Source organism: Theobroma umbraticum, unplaced genomic scaffold (genome assembly GCF_002168275.2).
Source record: "Theobroma umbraticum cultivar Fairchild unplaced genomic scaffold, ASM216827v3 scaffold_130.0, whole genome shotgun sequence".
Classification (NCBI taxonomy): Eukaryota; Viridiplantae; Streptophyta; class Magnoliopsida; order Malvales; family Malvaceae; genus Theobroma; species Theobroma umbraticum.
Window position 1 is genome coordinate 4088852 of NW_018397264.1, and position 19733 is coordinate 4108584.

Sequence of the window (19733 nt, forward strand, 5' to 3'; positions counted from 1 at the left end):
TTCCAAGGCCAGTAGCTGACTTTTCAAAGATTGCAAGCCTGAGAGCGAAGAGCGTTAGTTTCTTTTCTGGTGCTCGAACTACCGACGCTGAAGAGAGGGATTCTGCATTACTTTCTCTAATCTCAGGACTGCTCTGGGGTTCAAAAATGGTGTTAGACCCACAGGTTTCACTAAGCTTCCGAAGCTCATTAATCTGCAAACGAACACTTCCATCATCTTCCAGGGAACGTCCGCGATCCATGTTTCAGGATCAAAATGGGCAACTTTGACGCTTAATTCTTCACGACGAAAGAGGAAAATCTCGTTGAAGAACAAGATGTTAAAAGATTGGCTTGGAGTGGAAGAGTTTCTGATGTTCAAGGTTTGAAGTTGTCTTTGTCTTGAGATGTGAAGCGAAAGAACGAAAGACAGGTGATTATAAAAGAAGAGAGGATAATGACCTTAGCAAGCACGTTTGTTTTGTGGTAATGTAGAGGAAAGAGTAACGTTAAGTCTCTTGTCTTTCTGTCGTATTTCCTGGGAAGTTTATTGCGATGAATTGCTGTCACTTGCTCCTGTTTATTGCTTAGAGGCCAAGGGTTTCGTTCTCCAAAGTCCCTTTGTCTTCTGTTAATTAGTTAAGTTTCTTGACAAAACATCCAAAAGCCATTTCATTCTTCCTTTAATCAAAAGCGAAATCACTTCTCCTATTTCTGGTTCGGTCCACCCCTTCTCTGCCTTTTGTTGATTTATGTGAACCAACCCCACAAAATAAAGGAGCATAACCAGGAAAAAGAAGCAACCAAAGCACATATGTCAACCTGGACATTGCTTGGTCTATTCCATATCCTTCGATCCGTTTATTATTTCTTGGAAGCATTGACTTTTAACTTTCACATATCCAGGAAGCTGCTGCCAGCATTTAAACTAATCTTAAAATATCCTGGTCGTGGTCTTTTGGAACCAAGTGGGGATTATTATCCAACCATGGATGCTTTATGAAAGGAAATGGTGATCTATATTCAAGAGGGTTATAATATTGGCAACATTAATTTACAAACAACAGGATTTGAACCGGGCAATGAATTACGCACCCCAACCATCATAAAAGCACTAAAATATTCCATCTTAAGGATGATTGCTTCTGTTCTTGATCTCAACCCATATTGTAATTTAGTAATAAAAACTTATTTATTGTGTAATTCTGACAATTTGGTCGGTTGTAGCTTGTGGGGATTGGTCACAGCAAGAGTTTTATTGTGTCAAGTTAAAGGTTTTAAATGGGACCCAAGGCCCTAGCCTTCTAGTCCCTTGATCTACACGAATGTATTAGTATTACTCCTCTGATCTGACATAATCTTTGCCAGAGAATTATTTAACTGAATTTCTTGTTTCAAGAGGGAATGTTTTGGGAAAATTTCACACAACTGCTTACTTGGCTTCTCTATTGAGCTGTAGACGTATCTCCCATTCATTCCATCTGTGTCAATTGCTTTTGCGTATGGCCATGGGCATGATCATCAGCAGCTTTTGTTCATTTAAAATCATAGTTCTTTCAAGTCTCGTAACTTTGCTTCTTGGTGCTCAAATCGGTTTAGCATAAAACCAAAATGGCAAGTTGCAATAGCCTGTCATTTCTGAACCCCAACATGGGCCATTGAGGGCATTTCTTGGTATTGTATGGAACTTTGGCCCAGAATGAAACCAAGTAACCATTACAATTGTCGCTGAAAAAAATTGTCATCAGAACCGATTATGAAAATGAAAAGTTGAGCATGAACATCTGTTCGGTAGTCTCTTGGACTAGCTTCAGTTAAACAACCATTCAATTGAGAAAAAATTGGGAAGAGCGACTTACTACCAGTCCAGGATCCTCTAAACAGATTGAGACAAACAGAGAGGATGATAGGATCACAGTAAGATATTACTGGAATATACTAGACTGTAAAGAATCTAAATTGGTTACATTGAAAAGATATGAGGACGATCAACATGATGTTTAACCAAACGGCTAATATTAACAATTCAGTATACCCGAATGCAGCCACCTGATAACCAGAAGCAGTCTACAGAAACATCGACAAACGTGGCTCCATAATCCTCAACTGTAGAATCCAGAGAGTTGAGATTAAAATGAAAAGTCATTAAGATAGTTTGATATTTTGTTGATTTGAATTACTTAACATCAACCATCTACACCATTCGATCTTTCAAAAATGTTCAGTCTTTAGAATACATGATTATGCTGATGAAATTTATTGAGTTGAGGAATGATATTGAGAAATAGCCATAGCAGATTCAAACAACGGTCAATGCATACAACAATCAACTTCTTTTTCCTTTTAAAATAAACTTTAAGTCAGCAAGGGCACATTCAGTGACTGTGGAGAAATAATTCGATCATGTAATTGAATGCCAGAGGAGAGCAAAAGGAAAAATAATTGATAATTACTAGGCAGCAATTCAACTCCACTAATAAATTCACCCCATAAAGCCAACTCTTCATGGTAAATCACCTTCTAACAACAACTCGAGTTTGAACTTTTCTTTTTTTTATCAATGCGCTTCAAAGATTTTTCTTAATCCAGAAGAGGACAGCCATATATAACTCCAACACATTTGAAGTAAGGTGTTTAATTTTATACGATGACAGAGGTAAAGTTCTGTTCCCACTTGAGCAACAGCGTCAAGAACCTGCCAATACCAATATTATAAGCAGCTTTGCTTATCCAACATAATATTCACCGACCTTTATTATCTAAATTATACATGTGATCATTGCAAATGCATATTGCTTAACATTTCCAAAGGTTAACCCTACCTCAGAAAGAGCACCGCTTTGGAACTATTCCATTCAAAAATCCAAAAAAGGAGAAAAGACCGGGAAGTTAAAAACCATAACAGAGCAAGTATCATTCTGTCAATTAACATACAACATAAACGTGTGAAAAGTTCTGCTTAAGACTTAAAAGCCCAGATAAAACATGTTAGTAAATACAAATACTGCACTCCTTTCCCCTAAAAAACTTTAAATGGAACTAAGATAACCAGGCTTCAAAGGGTACTCACAATCAATTTTAGAAAATGTCCTACATAACATCATCCAGATATAAAATAAACCAAATTATCAGTTGCACTCCATGGCAATGCTATTAAAATTAGGGCATTCATCATATAAAAACAAGTATATACAAAAAAGAGACTCCTAAATACCCCTAGAGTCTAGCCTAAAATGCAAATCTTTGCAATATAATAAGCTCGCAACTCAAGACCTGCTTCAAATGCATTAATTTCTTGCCCCCCAACTGTTTCTATTTGGGCATACATTCAAAAACAGTAATAATCCCTAATATGATGTCATCACGTAACAATTAACAACTCTTTTTATTCAAAATCAACAATTCCCAATAATACAAAATTCAAAAAGAAACCAAAAACTACCTGAAAAAACCAACCTGAAGATACCTCCGCAACAAAAGTGTCAAATGAACGGACTCCTCTGGCAAACCTTAGCCCTCTCAGCATCAATGATAGACCCCACCAAATTCACAGCCTCCTCAAGCTTGCCTTGAGCATTCACAACAACATAATCAAATCTATTAACATACTTCACCTCTTCTCTGGCAGTAGCAATCCTCACCAGCAATTCCTCCTTACTCTCAGTCTTCCTGTCAATAAGCCTCTCCACAAGAGCCAACTCACTCTCAGCCACCAAAAATATAAACACCCCAGAATCCCCAAGAATCTTCCTCAATGTTTCGGCCCCTTGAATATCCACCCTCAACACAATATCACACCCTTTTGCCATAAACTCCCTTATCTGCTTCTTGGGTATTCCTTATAATCACCATAAACTAAAGCATACTCCAAAAGCTCATCTTTTTTCAACCATCGACAAAAACTCTTCCTTTGACACAAAATAATAATCTTTGCCATTAACTTCACCAGGCCTCATTCCTCTACTTGTAGCAGTAACAACAAAATGAAGATTTTCTCTAACTTCTCTCAGTCTTTTGATGACTGCATCTTTGCCTACCCCACTTGGACCACTTATAACAATGATTAAAGGATTTGGGGTTGGGCAAATTGAGTCAGAGCTAAAAGAAGAGCCTAAAGAGAACTCCAGAGCACGAAGTAACTCTGGTTTTGAGGCTTTGTCAGTGGAAGGAATGGAATGGAACTTTGGGGTGTTAGCCATTCTGATGGTTGAAGTGAAAAAGAGTCCTTTGGGAAGAGTCTGGGGAGTTGAAAAGGTTGGTTTTTTGGGGAGGGGAAGAAGGGAAAAGGATTTGGGGTGAAAGAGAGATGTACAGAGTCTACGAAACATGAGGGATTGTTTTTGTTTAGTCGAGATCCGGGGAGGTAGAGATGAGAAAGGAGGTTTTTTACCTCGCTTGTTGTTGGGTATTTTGGGTTTGGACTAGTTTGGGCATTTCAACTTTCAAGGTTTGGTTTGAGTTGAGTTCTGAGTATTTCTAGGTCCGAGACTATGCTTGGTTTCAGGCACAGGGCTGTTGGATTTGGGGCAAAATGACCAATACTTTAAAACTTACATATGATCATTTCCCAAATTTACCTTCTACCATTATAAGGCTATAAAGTAACTTCCTTTTTATTGTTTCTTTGTAATGGTTTTGTTAGAATTTTAACTCTAAAGTGGTTGATACTTGATGCAGATAACATGATGTTAGTTACACTTTCTCTTTGAATTCGACCTCTCTCTTTGGTCCTATCAAACAAAACCCATGCCGTTGATCAACTGGACTTTATTTGGAAAACATGGAAAAAAATCATGATAAAAACGTGCCACTTGTAATATGTTAAAAAACCTGTGAAAAAGTTTTAGTTTTTGTTAGGCACAAACCAATAAGTATTATGGGAATCAAGTATGCACCACCCAACTAGAAATAAGAATTAGCACTTGCATTCATTTTTATTTGTTTAGGAATTGGCGTTTGGCGATTGGGAAGTTGGGATGTGGACCTTGTGCCTTGTGGTGAAGCCCTCCTTTTGCGGCAAAACAGCCAAAACCAAACCTATTAAGTTATCTTTTTTGGCTTTGGGAAAGTCAGAAACTTCAAGGTTATTTCCATTACATAAAAACTTCTAAAAGTACCATTTAATTGCATTCAACTTTAAAACAAGAGTCACTGTGGTTTCAACTTTCAACATTGCCGTCAGGCTTAATCAAAATCAAAAGCAGCCTTCGCCCCCTCTCCCAACTCCCTCTCAAATTCCCAAGGTGTAAATTTTGTTGTCCTCGTCCCCCAAAATCCCCTCCCAAATTTTCGATTTCATCCATCGCCGACCGTCATATCTTCCTCTCGATAAAACTTCCCTAATTCTCTACCCATTAGGGTTCTTAATTGTTGATCCAAATAAACCACAATTCGATCAATAAAACCCTGATTCACTTCCCACCCTTTTCAATTCCAATCAAATAAGAAAACCCCAGTGTTTCAGATTTCGAAAAAAGCTCACCTTTAAAAATCTCACATACTCTTCCCAAAACCAGTCCCAATTTCAATTCAATTAACGCAAAGGAATTTTAAAAATTCGCCAATTACCCTTTTCATCTTCAACCAAAATAGCAATAATTAGATAATCAAAATCCAAAATTTATCCTTCCACAGTTGATGGGCACAATTAGCTTTTACAGAGAACTCCCAAAACCCTCAACTTCTTCTTTACCTTCGTCTTCTTCTTCTTCTTCTACCTCCTCGACGTCTCTAACCGAGACGGTCAATGGGTCCCATCAGTTCAAGATCAGCGGCTACTCCCTTGCCAAAGGCATGGGAGTTGGCAAATACATAGCTTCAGAAACTTTTATGGTTGGTGGCTACGAATGGGCCATTTATTTCTACCCAGATGGCAAGAGTGCTGAGGATAATGCATCTTACGTTTCGCTTTTTATTGCGCTGGCAAGTGAAGGAACGGATGTAAGGGCGCTTTTTGAGTTGACCCTTTTGGACCAGAGTGGGAAAGGTCGTCACAAAGTGCATAGCCATTTTGGGAGGACGCTTGAGAGCGGGCCTTATACGCTTAAATATCGTGGGAGCATGTGGTGAGTTTTGATGTTTCTTTGCTTTGTGAAAGAACTTTTATTGTTTATATTTTTGTGTTAAAAGATTAATGATGATTGGTGTTGAAAGCTTGAAATGAAGTTAAGTTGCTTGCAGGCTTCCTTGCTTAGGTTCTAGACAGCAAGATATGGAAATTCACATTGAATTTTTATGGTTTGCTTCTCCTATAGGAATGATAATCAAAATAAAATTATGTACACTTCAGTCTTTATATTTCGCAGAAAGTAAATGTGCGTTTGGACAGAAAAGCAAATACTAATATTTCTGAAGAATTAAAAACGCATGAGGTTTTTACCCCCTTTTTTTTTTACCTCCTTATGCAGTTTTATCTTCTAAGATTTCCCGCTATCTTCTTTCCTTAATAGTTGAATCTTGTAAAGGTAGCTTTTGAAATACAGCTCTGCAGGTTAAATTTCATTGATGTTCCAAGCACATTGGCATTGGCAAGAACCTATGGTTTTTTGGTGTTAACCAAATGTTTGTTAGTGCATTGACCTGTTAATGGTCTGATTTCATTTATGCAGTGTTGGAAATATATGGAGATCCTTTGCACAACCAATTAAAAGATTATAAGCAAACTGTCTTCTTCTATTGTTTTATCATGGTCTATGCTTAGTAACTTAGTAGTTGGTTTAGATTCATTATTCTTCAGTATCATTTTGTTTGGAAACATCATTAAATGGCTGCCATTGTTCTGCGTTGCAGGGGTTATAAACGCTTTTTCAAAAGAACTCTTCTAGAGACGTCAGACTACCTTAGAGATGATTGCCTCTCAATTTGCTGTTGTGTTGGTGTAGTTAAGTCATATACGGAGGGACCTAAAATATTTTCCATTGTGATGCCACCATCTAATCTTGGTCAGCAGTTTGGGAGGCTATTAGAAAGTGGTAAGGGAGCTGATGTCAAATTTGAAGTTGACGGTGAAATATTTGATGCCCACAAGTTGGTTCTGGCTGCTCGTTCACCTGTATTCAGGGCACAACTATTTGGTCCATTGAAGGATCGTAACACGCAGTGTATTAGAGTAGAAGATATGGAAGCCCCTATTTTTAAGGTTCTCCCTCTCTTTTGACCTAATCTTGTTTCCATTTTTCTTTTCCCCCCCTTTTTCTGGCTTTTATGCTTAGCTCATAATATTGCTCAAAACTAGACCAAGTTTTCAACAATAATAGATGCTTATATAGGTGTTGGAGCTTTTCAATTAGCTCGGTTCCTTGGGATAAGTTGTTTCTGTACATTTGCCCGCCCTTTTGTTTTTTTATTTAGACTGAAGGTGTTGCATAGGTTACTTTTCTCTTTCCCTAGCTCTTTTGATAGCTCTGCAGTAGTCCATTACTATCAAGTCTGATTTGAACGTAAATGAAGAATATAATTAATATCAGCAGTGTAAGAAGCAACAAAACAAGGTTCTAGGATAAGCTTTTTCTTCACTTAGCAACTTTTGGCTGTATCTCCATCCTTGTAATCAAGTGTTTCTTGTTACACAATTTATATATAGATGATAGGGTGAAGACTCATTAGAATGCTACTTGATAGATTCTTATTATGTTTTGTGCATCAAAATTAGGTTTTGTTTTTTCTTCAGCACAAACTGAATGGTAATAGGTGTCAAGAAAGAAAAGTCTGCTTTCATTGATGTAAATGTCTTAATCTAAAATGTGAACTGGGGTAGAGGGAATGGTTTTATGGTATTATCTTTTCTGGTTTCAGGGTTTGGAATCTTGTGTGAGATTTGTCTTGTGTTGGCATAGCATAATTCTGAAAGTTATTAAACGTTAACTTGTTTTATGATTAGAAGCGCAATTATTGTGATTACTGATTAGCAGCACAATATGATAATTGTGCCCTAAACTATGTTAAAACAGTTCTTTGTGTTTCTTAAGAACTCACAATCACAACTTGTTTGTTCATCATGAGCATTTTTTGGATGGAATAGCAAGGCTCGTAGGAAGATGTAGCTCTGTTGGTTCTTTTTGTTAGGTGAGTAATTGTGGTGCCATACAGGAGGGGTTTAATACAGGAGTGCACATCTGGATTCTTCTCCTAAGGCGCTGCTCCTGTACACAATTCTTCCTATTCTCGGTTAAGGTTTACTATCTTCTTTGCTTCTTTTCCGACTGCACTACTCTTTGCATTAGTTTCAACAAGGTCAAGTTGGTATTACCTATTGGAACTAGTGGACTATTATCAACTAAAATTTCAGCTGACATGCTCCAATGGGATTTGATGATCATATACTTCAAAATGTTTTGACAAAATTTCTCAGCTGTCTGCAGCAGTGCTTCAGCTAGATGCATTGAGGATACTGCCTTTGGATGTGTAAATCCAGCTGTTTATCTTGTATCATCATCATCAAATGTCCTAAGAGTCAGATATTTCCTCCTCATTAATATCTATTTTAATACCTAAATGTTGCTTAGTGTGCATGGTAGTGGATGAACTACTATGAAACATATCGTAGTAACTGTGAAACTTGATACAGATGACGTCATGGCTTCCTTTGACTTTGGTGAACATGGAGTTGGAATACAGAAGCTGATTTCATTAGCAGGTCCATGCTATGAGATTCCTGCTCTGCTTCCCTTTGCCTTGTCATGAACCGAACTTCCTTTTTTTTCTTTTTTGATTAAACATGTTCAATTAGCATTCTCTGTTATGTTAGATTTTTCTAGGCTTAAAACTTGCTGAACCTTTTGAGAAAATTTCCAAGGTGACTTTGGTAACTATCTTGAGTATAACTTTTTATTATCATGGTTGGATGTTTGCAGGCATTACTACATTTTATTTACTGGGATGACCTACCAGACATGGAAGAGCTTGTGGGTTCAACCTCTAAATGGGCTTCTACACTTGTGGCTCAGCATCTGCTGGCTGCTGCTGACCGTTATGCCATTGAGAGACTGAGATTGCTCTGCGAGGCTAAACTTTGTGAGAGTGTTACAATAAACACAGTTGCAACTACATTAGCCTTGGCAGAACAGCACCACTGTTTGCATTTGAAAGCCGTTTGTCTAAAATTCGTTGCATTGCCGGAAAATTTAAGAGGTAGGAACTATGAAAACCAACTCTATTTTAGATTCATTTATAATATCCTTGGAGTATGTCTCTCCAGAACCAGAATGCATAATGGTTTCACCTCATTATGGTGCATATGCTAATTTTACTCTTTAGCCTACTTTCCTAAGTACATTATTCACCAATATGTGGACCATCACATGGTTTTTTGGTGTCTAATAAAAAGCATCCGTATGGTCTACTTTTGAACTGTTAAACGTAAAATAGGTAAACATGGCTACTTAACTGCTGCAATTCTATTAATATGCAGAGTGAGATAGATGTTCTGAATTGCTTGAATCTTGAATTAATTGCCACTGATTGAATTTATCTCCTGGAAAAGAAACCCTTTTTTAATTTATTTTATCTTTTCCTGAGAGAGCATGGGGAATGAGAAAATTGTCGTTGTATTGTTTTCAGCTGTGATGCAAACAGATGGATTTGAGTATCTGAAGGAAAGCTGTCCAACTGTTCTTACTGAGCTGCTGCAGTATGTTGCAAGAATTGGGGAGCACTCTGTTATTGCGTGTGGATATCGAAAAGAAACTTCATTTGATGGTTGTGATGTTAATGGCCGACGAGTGAAACCAAGATTACATTGATTTAGGGAATCACATATAGATATCTTTTGGTCAGTAAGAAAACTAATAAAAGTGTGCTAAGATAGGTTTAGGCATTTTTGGGTTGTACTAGCATTTGGTCACTTCTATGAAAAATTTAAGTTTAATGGCCCATTTGGTTGTCATACAAAGTTTTTAAGTTTGTACAGGCCTAGATGCCACAATTCGCGTTTGTATGTAGATTCAGATCTTTGAGATTAGCATATTGAGCAAAATTGAAAAGATCAACCACGATCTGGAAACCATTTATCTTGGAGATCTCATTTCTACCATGGCCCTGGCACGTGAAATTAGAGGGGTCTGAGGCATCCAAGACAGTTAAACAAAACAATCTGATCGTGTTCAACTTTTACTTCTGGCTTTAGGAAAGAGCTAAGTCTTGCTAGCAGTTTCTCCTCCACTTTTTTCACGTAGCCTATTCCCTTCTTTCTTTTCCCTCTCACCAAATGCTGCGTTGAAGCCTCAAACTTTTTCTCATGTACGTTGAGCTACATTTCTTTGGCATATGGTACGTTAAGCCAAAATAACTCATTAATAACTTCTTTTGACAGAAGTACGCTTTTCTGTATTTGTTTGTCATACAAAGTGCATGACCATGGAAGTTTGTGACAATAACACAAGCAGCTAAGTGATGGCCTCTTAATTTCTAACACATCAGGTTGCAGGATTTCTCTTCTCTGAAACTACTAGTAACAGCGAAATAAGATTAGTAATACATACAGGAGCCTTACATGCTTCTGTTTCAAGACCAAAGTTTAGAGATCAATCAACTTATTTTCTTAATCAAAATGCATGTTCAAGTTAAAGATATAAATAACAGCCCTTCCTTCAGGTACAAAAAGGTGAGTAAAAGGATACAAGAAGGAAATCATCATAGAGTTGCAGCCCTAGTTGGGGGGAAAGGGGTGTTACCTTAACTTAATAAAGAATGAGAACGTAAGTAGAACAAACTTCACTATCCTTTTCCGGGATTCTCTGACTTCACGTATCTTATAGCTTGTCATTGATCTGGACCACAAAACCATGAGGTGAACGATAGTAGGCACCATTTAATCTATTCTTTCAAATTAGTGGTATAAATTACAACTCATAGATAAACTTGTAGTTTGTCTGGTCTTCTTTAACCAGCCCTGCTGGAGCACGGATAATATAGCTTCACCCATGACTCCTAGCGGTGGGAAGACCAATTCAAGATTAAACTCTCACCGCCATTAAGTTAGCCATTGGCAGTTGATATTAGGTCAATACCACTGACTTCCGGATCCACCTTGAGCAGCAGCAACTTTCCTAGCCATGTACTGGGGCTTTGGCTGCAACCCATTTGAGCCTTCAACTACTTCATCTTCTCCCCTATCATTTTTACACACTGGATTTCTTCGGGGATATGAACAGTTTGTGGCAGTGTATTGAGTTGGAACTGTTGGATTTCGGACCATTCTTCGCTGTTCAAGAGTCTCAGCCACTGCTGCTGCCCCACAATTGTTGTAACGCAATACTGATCCAACTACTTTCCCAGGTCTGGCAGCTCCTGCTGCATTCATTATGATCAGTTGTTAGCGTACAATAGTACAACTAGGAGCATATGCAGTTATTGAGAGATGGTCCAGTAGCGAGATGAGCAATTAATATATTACAAACATAAAAGTCCATGGCAGCTGCTCCTGTAGGATATTACTTTCTTCCTGTCATTTTAAGCATGTACTTGTACTTGCATAATAAACAGTTAAATATGACATGCTCATAACTCCTGGTTTTGTGGATCTCAAAGAAATAAACCACCCTCTCACTTGCCAGACAAATAAATTACACTTGTAACATCAAATTCTAAACGCGTTATGGTTTTGACCACACTACACACACACGTTGAAAATCAATTAATTCATTCCTATTATTTTGCTAAGTTGCATTGAAAAGTTAATCCAGTAAGTATATCTATCCAGAGATTTAGATCAAATAAAGATAAGATGGCCCCTAAATGAGAAGCAAGATGGTGCTTGTAATCATTTACCAATATCAGTGAGACACAAGCATAGCAATAAATATTGAGGAGGGGGGGATATAAACTTAGAGAAAAAGACATATAAACAGCCTGCTGAAAATGATTTGGGGAATGATAACACCAATCTGTATCCGTTTGAGAAAAACATTCATACCTTGAATGCTTTGAGGAACTTGAAGAGGAAGCCTTGACATGGGGATCCCACAGCTCCTCTCTGTATGGGGTTTCTCAGTCTCCTTGATAGAACATTTAGTTAAGTTATCCGTTACATCTGTTGAATTTTGTACGGAATTATCCGAATATAATACACAAGGCCTGCATGCACATGTTTTCATCAGGGTACTAGTCAGTAAAAATATAGACAAGATGGCATAATGGTGAAAGTGTATAATTTCGATACATGGGAGACAACCCAGGGCTTGGCAAGCAGCATGCCAAATAAATGTTGATAATAAAAGTACCTTGGCAAAGATGCATGCTGTCTCTCAAGAGGAGCTGCAGTTGTACCATTTCCATAATGCTCCTCGAGGAAAGCAAACTGCTTCTTGAAATGGTCAACAGCACTGCATTAAGAAATACACATGAATAACAGCCTCTAAGCTAGGAGATTTCAGACAGGCAACTCAAACAGAATAAGAGATCTGAGAAATCTTGAGGCAACATTTTGGAACTAGGTTCATTAAATCAACACAGCACAAAGTCTCTGAATTCATTTAACTCTGATTTCTAGCATTCAAACAGCCAAATTTACAGCAATATTTACATAAGTAGTTATTGCAAAGGCACGAAGTCTATTGATTCCATGACATGGATGGCATACTTACAGCTTCATCCAAATGAGTGGAATCAACTACCATTAATGGAGGTTTTGTATTCATTTGGCACATATAATGCTTAGAGTAAAATTTGGAAGAAAATCAACAAACTATAGATGAGCACCTAAAGCCCCCCACAGAAGTCCACTGATTACAGATTTAAATAGCACACACTGACAGCTTCAACGGAATGAATTGAATCAGCAACCAGTAATGAATGTTTCGTATTCATTTCCATACATATAATGGCTAAAGTCACTTTTGAAGACAATTAATATACATAGAAAAAAAAACCTCTCAACACTAAAGGACACAGGAAAGACGACATTCATAGTAGAACAAATAACAAAAGGCTGGTTGGAAAAAATATCAAGGATGGAACTCAAAATAGAATTATGGTTACATATAATGACATATAGTTAAGATGCCAGAAAACTAATTTAAAACAATACCTTGGATACATGAAGCCAGTTGGCTCTGATCCTTCCAAATACTCTTTCAACATTTTAGGATGATACTCAAGAATTTCACGGTATATGAGCTCCCTTACATCCTCCTTCGTAATCCTACGTCTCTCAAACTCAAATTCCATCTTGGTAACTGGTTGAGCAGAAGGCTCTCTTTCAACTTTGGCCAAGCCCTTAAAATATGGATCAGCAAGGGCCTGACAGCGAACAACATCATATCCATGTTAGAAGGAGACTATGCATTGTAAAAAAGCAGATGAAAAGTCACAAACATACCTCTTCAGCAGTAGGTCGATCCTTGGGTTCAAACGCAAGCATTCTTTCTAACAAACGAAGTGCAAGAGGATCTGCATTAGGGAACTTATGAGAGAATGGAATGGGCTTTTTCTTTCTCATGCTGCTCAAGTATCTCCGAGCTTTCTCATTGCGTACCTGCTCATATGATATCCACATTTTAGCAAAGAACAACTGATTCTCAATGGCTGACTTAAAATAAACACTATAAACAAATCCAAATGGAGGCAACAAGTTCATAACAGCAAACATACCCTAGCAATGGCTTCAGCAGAGGGTGTTCCCAAAAGATCAGTCATCAGATCCAATTGATGGACAACATTTTTTCCAGGAAAAAGAGGTTTCCCAGTTAAAAGTTCTGCAAAGATGCACCCAATGCTCCATATATCTATTGCTGGGGTATACTGAGTATAGAAAGAACAGTAAAATTAAAAATGAATATAAGCATACAAGTTTATGGACACCTTTAAACAGAGTAAGATGCTGTTTACTGGTACCAGATACTTGAAATGTGCAACTAGAGAAATAAAATAAGAGGAAAAAATTCGTACAGTTGGAGCATCAGCTGCAGGCCAACTACTGCTTATTGCATAAAAAATTTTAAAACCATGTCTTCAGCAAAGTGAGTAGTCAGACTGCCAAATTGTGCTTTCATGGAAAACAGACAGACACACACAAACACACTCTTATGTATTCACTGGAAAGTAATTACTATAGCAAGGACTACATTTTGTGTCTATGGCTGAAGTTCCTTTACAAAATCAACAGAATATGGTGAGACATGCACATCTTAAAGATATCCAAAAGTGCTTTCCTGCCAGGCTGCATGAGCTATTGATCTGAGAACTGCTAATCTTACAAACAAAAGGTGCCAAAAACCTATCTCAATGTGGCAACAATACTTAGAGAGGAGGGAAGTGAACTCCCACTTAACAAATTGAAAAAAAAAAAAATCTCACATCAAACAACCAGAAAAAGAATCATGATAAAAGAGAAAAGAGTAAGCTACTTTCAATCAAATAAAATGCATTAATCATTTTTGCACCTTTGAAAAAAAGGATCCACACAATTCAGGAGCCCTGTACCATCTTGTTGCAACATAGTCCTGAGAAAGGAAGCAGCGAAAAATATTCAATTATGAACCAAGAAACAACTTCTGCAAATTATATATAAATTATTTCCTGACTGAAGCATCATGTAGAGCAAACTTACTGTCCAGAATATGGCAGTGGGCGTATCATTAAAAGCTACTCTAGCAAGACCAAAGTCACAGATCTTCAGTTTGCAATCAGCATTGGCTAAGATATTTTTGGGCTTCAGATCCCGGTGAAAAACATTTGCTAACAAATGTAAAAAACAAAAAAGAACCATCAGAAATGGAACAATCAACAAGAACTTGAAATTGCATCAATCCGAATAACTTTCAAAATGTTATCTATGTTCAAACAAGTGGATTAAGTCACATTCTATAGTCGACACTATTACAAGAGAATAACCTGTGTGAATGTATTTGAGGCCTCGAAGAAGCTGATAAAGAAAAAACTGGTAGTGTTCTGGGGTCAAATCATCATTTGCTTTGATAACCTGGTGTAAATCAGATTCCATAAGTTCAAATACTACATATATATCTTTAAATTCCCTTCTCGAAGGAGGTAACAAGATGTGCTTGATCTCAACAATGTCTGGATGACGTAGGAGCCTGAGAAGTTTAATCTCTCGGAGGATCCGGGTGGCATCAGATACATGTTCAAAGATATCATTGATTTTCTTAATTGCAACCTTTTCTCCAGTATGTGTGTCATATGCAGAACAAACAACACCATAGCTTCCTTTACCAATTACTTCCTCTATTCTGTACCTGCTCCCCTCACCATATTCGGTGAAAAAATCTACATCCACAGCTGACTGCATTGCAAAGGTAAAGCACACTGTATTGTCAACATTACAACCAAGGTTTACATCTTATAAATAACAGGTTTCACATAAAATACAAAAAATGAAGGTTCAACAGTGTGTACGCCAACCCAGCGGGACTACAACAGATAAACATGACTGCTAACTTATAAGAGTATAATTAATAATTCCACACACCTAGACATTTGGAAATCACTTAACGCCATATGATACTCAATTTGGAGCACAAAAACACTAAGTGTCATCTCTCTTAAAACATGCATAACTTTATCCCAAGTGGATCAGAAAAAGTATGTTGCAATTACTTCCTCTATGCCATATACCAAACACAATGAATAAATCAAAAGTCCAAAACGAAAAAAAAGGAGTATTAATGTCAGAAGATTTCCCTAGATAAAGTAAAATTGACACATTCAGGCAGAGAGCAGAAGAAATTAATGCAAAAACAATAGAACTGAATCCAGCACAATAAGGACATGATGGTTTATAGCAAGGTACATAAAAATTATTCACTTGCAAGAAATTTTGTTTCTACACCAAGGAAACTTCAAGAACTTAGATAACCAGAAGCAAATACATATATAAATAAAATGAAACTATAATATATAACTAGTGGTAGTCAACCTGCAGAGCACTAAACTAAGTAACCTACCACCATAAGTGGTGCCTCCAACATCAACAACAATAACAGTACTTCTAAGCTACCTATAACATCCAAAATAAAACAGAGAGACAAGCGAGCATCAGTTTACAAAACGGCATTGTTCTAGTGGGACATCCCATAAACTAGCAAACTTGGGACAGAAACATGTGGCTTAGAAGATGAAACAAGAAACATGACAAGCTGTTCTTTCCCATCCAAATAAAGAGCCACGCCGACAATGGAAACAACAATCAACACAGCTTAATGTAGAGAAACTATGAGGATCATAACAGATTTATTAAATAATTATCCAGCAAGCCAGATATACTTGATTCCAATTAACATAAAACAGGATACTATTCAAAATCAAAATCATATCTCACTTGTTTAGATCTTATATACACTTATATTCATACAAGTAAATATAAAAACTAAAAAAGTTACCTTTCTTCTCTGATCAGGCTGCATCTTAGCATAAAAACCTTGGAAAGAAAACAATTGGCAAGAGCATCTAACAGGAAGCGACGAAAGTAAAAGGAGAAACCAATTTGACTTTGCACTTAAAAGCCAAATAAAAAGATCACAGAAAAAAAAAATTCAGTAATGCCAAGACCAAATTTCCACAAAAATAGAACTACCAAGACTACAAAACTGTTCAAAAAAGGAAAAACTTTCACCAAAATATCAAGATCAACAACCAAAACAGCCTTATTAGAAATCCCAAAGAAAATGGTTTGAAATCAAAAGTTTAAGTTCAAAAGCAAAAGCCAATGCTAGTTAGTCAAGTTTTGAGGCGAAAATTAACAACTTTTTTATAATAACAGAGAAAAAAGAAATTGAAAAACAGAAATTTTGATTCTTTTTCAAAAGCAATAAATACAATAAGACCAAAGATTTTGGCGGATGAGCCAAAAAAAATTGAGCTGGAAAATGAGTCTCTTGGAGAATCTAAATAAGGCGATTAACACTATAAAAACAGGGAAAAATTAACTTATTATGCTTATAGAAGGTAGATAAAGATTGGGTTTTTCTTGTTTATCTTGTAGAGTGGAATAAAAAGACTTCTTGGGTTTGTGGAATGCTTTTGGATCTTCAAGTGAAAGCAGAAAAAAAAGTAAGGAAGAGCAAATGGAAATCAAAGAGCGGTGTGCTTCAAGTTTGAGGCTTTTTGTGTGTAAGAAAGAGAAGGGCCCAAATGGAATTATTTAATTCCAAAATTAATAATTAAAGCAATTTAAAGTGGGATTGAAAAGAATAACATAATCATTTTTATATTGAAATGACATTTTTGCCACTCAACTTGGGTCATATTTTCCATATGTTGTTGGGTTAATAATTAATGTTCTTTTTCTGTAATTAGTATGTTACACTTTAGTGAATTTTGACCGGTTTTTTGCTTAATCATCTCACCCAAAAGGATTAAGTAATTTGTTAAATAGTTAACAGTTTGATTAGTTTTGGGGGGGGTGGCTGGGGGGGCGGGTGGTTGAGGTTTGTAGTGATAAAGCTGAAAAATAGTTCAATGGGGCATATATTAGGTATGGGCAATCTAGCATTAACTAAATTCCCATACTTTAAGTAACTAAAAATTGATTAGTAAAAGTCCAAAAACATTACCCTTTTTCACCCTAATTTTGATTGATTGAATAGGGAAACCAACTTAGGAGGACTTCAAATTTGGGGTTTATACCATTAAAAGAAAATTCAGCTCTAACATACTCTCTTTTCTTCTTTAATTACTTCATAATTTGTTGTTTATTTAACTTTATCAATGATAAAATAAATTATTTAAATATTTTTGATAAATTGAAAAAATTAAATATTAAATTTTAATTTTAGAAAAATTAATTATTCCTATAAAGCGCGTCCGGTATTTTATTGAAAATTAAATACTAAATAAAGTTTTTCTTTGGAATTTTTTTAAGTCTTTTGCAGAATAATGTTAAAACAAAAGAATATAAAGTTGATGTAATTAAATGATAAAATTTTCTAAAATTATACTAAAGTAGCTTTTAATTGTTTATCAAGCACACTCTTAGTAAGTAAGTTAAAAACCAATAAACCATGAGATGATATAAGGAGAATTAAAACAAGTTTTGCTTATTGGACTGATATTGTCTTTGTATTTTTATTGTCATTGTGATTACTGATTTCCATGCCAAAATCCATGAGTTAGTAGCACAATTAATACACCTTTTTCCTTATTGGATTGCTACTGTAATCGCCATGCTAAGCCTAGTCTCTAAGTTAGACCACGTGCTATGTTTTGCCCACCCAATTGAATGACATGATGCCTACAGCTCAATGCCTCTCATGATCCCAACAAAATTTATTTCATTGGTCCGAGGAAATTAACCCAATTCTTTACATTTCTTTTTATTATTTGATTTTCTTTCATACGATGTGAAGGAGACAGCTCTCTTTCATATTATGAATTTTATTTAATTTTAATAAGATACAATTGTTGAAAAAAAATCGAATTTAATTATTTACAATAGTCCAAAATTTTAACAGATTGTGAACCATTGATACTGCTTAAGCTTATAAATTAATTTCAGGAATCACATTACAATTAGAATAAGGATCATTAGCATGACAAATGCAAAGAGATGAATTTCTATAATCTTAAACACAATGTACCATGAACAAGAAAGGCAACATCCAAAATTCAATGGGATTCCATGGTTGCATGTGCATCACATGGGGCTTTTGAATGAGTGGAATCTTTTGATTCAAATTGTGATGTTACTATAGGTAGCCCAATATATTGTCCCCAAGTTAATATTACGTGGCATGATACAATGATTGTCCTATGTTCTAATGTCATAAAGCCTGCCATTAATGAATTAGCCTAAAGTCACCTTTTTCAATCTCTTTACACTGCCTTCATCCCCATATCCATTTCTATTAGAGATATTAGTTATATAAAGTCAATTAATTTTGTAAAATATTAAGGTTTAATTTTGGTAGAGCATGAACAAACTAACAGCCTAGTAACTTCAAAGAGGAGGGCAAGTTATCTTATTCTATGATTTATATGTCATGAGTTACAACTTTGGTACATGCTTTAGAAAGGTCTATGAATATTTGAGCACCATGCATAAATAAATGATAAACATATATATATTTTGTAATACAAGACATACCATATAATAAAACATATTTAATTAATGTATATTGGTGAACTGTGATGTTAGCTGGCAATTTTCTTTACAGCCAAACACATGGTGCTCAATAAATAATTGTTAGAAACAAATATATAATAAATAATAACAAATTTTTATTTATTTTTAAATCGAACTCAACATGCACAAATGTAATAATAATCTTTGTTGAGGGTCTCGTTTGTTTCTATTTCCTAGTAAATTTTTTTCAGATAAAATATTAAAATTAAGCTATGCCTTTATTTTAAAGGGTTTTTGAAACATTTGTTTTTAGTTTGTTCATTATTGAAGAAATAGCATGTGATTTGTTATAAGCATATAAGATTTATACATGGATCATATATCAAATATAAATATTTTATTTTATTTTATGAAATTTACATTTAAAAATAAATTTATGATATTTCAAAGTGGTATAGTTTATCAATATTGGGTAAGTATATAACCTTGCTTTTTAAAAACATTTTTTATTATGAAATAATAAATGTATAACCTTGATTTGTAACAACAAAAAAAGAGTACAAATATTTAAAAAAAAGAATAATGTTTGATAAAATGGCATTAGTTGTAATTATTTTTTAGAACAAGGGCAAGAGAAAGCAAAAAGTAGAAAAATGCAAAATGATTTAGAAATAGATAAAAACCACTTAGCAACAAAAAGAAAAAGAAAAAGGCAAATATATAGAACCACAGACTTAAAA

The 19733-nt window shown here is 35.7% G+C and overlaps 4 protein-coding genes across 8 annotated transcripts in view; 1 reads left to right on the top strand and 3 right to left on the bottom strand.

The window, feature by feature from the left end:
• The window catches only part of LOC110421456 (uncharacterized), a 1448-nt gene extending 1207 nt beyond the window's left edge, over positions 1-241 (bottom strand). Inside the window, exon 1 of the mRNA XM_021435058.2 lies at positions 112-241. Coding sequence (XP_021290733.1) covers positions 112-241 — 130 coding nt within the window. The remainder of the gene's footprint in view (positions 1-111) is intronic.
• Positions 242-1358: 1117 nt separating this feature from the next.
• Positions 1359-4472, bottom strand: LOC110421661 (P-loop containing nucleoside triphosphate hydrolases superfamily protein). The gene is given in 4 exon segments (XM_021435304.2): positions 1359-2084; positions 3435-3819; positions 3822-3864; positions 3866-4472. Coding segments are annotated over 3 exon segments (843 nt in total). The 5' UTR covers positions 4307-4472; the 3' UTR covers positions 1359-2084; positions 3435-3460.
• Positions 4473-5068: 596 nt separating this feature from the next.
• LOC110421232 (BTB/POZ and MATH domain-containing protein 2-like) lies at positions 5069-9936 on the top strand. Of its 3 annotated transcripts, XM_021434766.2 has the most exons (5): positions 5080-6043; positions 6768-7116; positions 8067-8150; positions 8831-9107; positions 9537-9936. In XM_021434766.2, the coding sequence occupies exons 1-5, from the start codon at positions 5616-5618 to the stop codon at positions 9716-9718; spliced, it is 1320 nt and encodes a 439-aa protein (XP_021290441.1). In that variant the 5' UTR covers positions 5080-5615; the 3' UTR covers positions 9719-9936. The 3 variants fall into 3 exon arrangements, 2 of the variants coding, with proteins under 2 accessions (XP_021290441.1, XP_021290442.1); XR_002445636.2 differs by lacking the exons at positions 8831-9107; positions 9537-9936 and adding an exon at positions 8545-8804 and having other exon boundaries at positions 5069-6043; positions 8067-8429; XM_021434767.2 differs by lacking the exon at positions 8067-8150 and having other exon boundaries at positions 5087-6043.
• A 554-nt stretch (positions 9937-10490) lies between these two features.
• MPK16 (mitogen-activated protein kinase 16) lies at positions 10491-17050 on the bottom strand. Of its 3 annotated transcripts, XM_021434764.2 has the most exons (11): positions 16313-17048; positions 14808-15216; positions 14524-14651; positions 14357-14416; positions 13566-13715; positions 13294-13449; positions 13003-13214; positions 12197-12298; positions 11890-12050; positions 10943-11267; positions 10491-10744 (listed from the first exon to the last, which is right to left on the bottom strand). In XM_021434764.2, exons 1-10 carry the CDS (start codon positions 16334-16336, stop codon positions 10978-10980), a joined length of 1692 nt encoding a protein of 563 aa, XP_021290439.1. In that variant the 5' UTR covers positions 16337-17048; the 3' UTR covers positions 10491-10744; positions 10943-10977. The 3 variants fall into 3 exon arrangements, with proteins under 3 accessions (XP_021290439.1, XP_021290440.1, XP_021290438.1); XM_021434765.2 differs by having other exon boundaries at positions 10491-11264; positions 16313-17050; XM_021434763.2 differs by having other exon boundaries at positions 10491-11267.
• Between the last annotated feature and the right edge of the window lie 2683 nt (positions 17051-19733).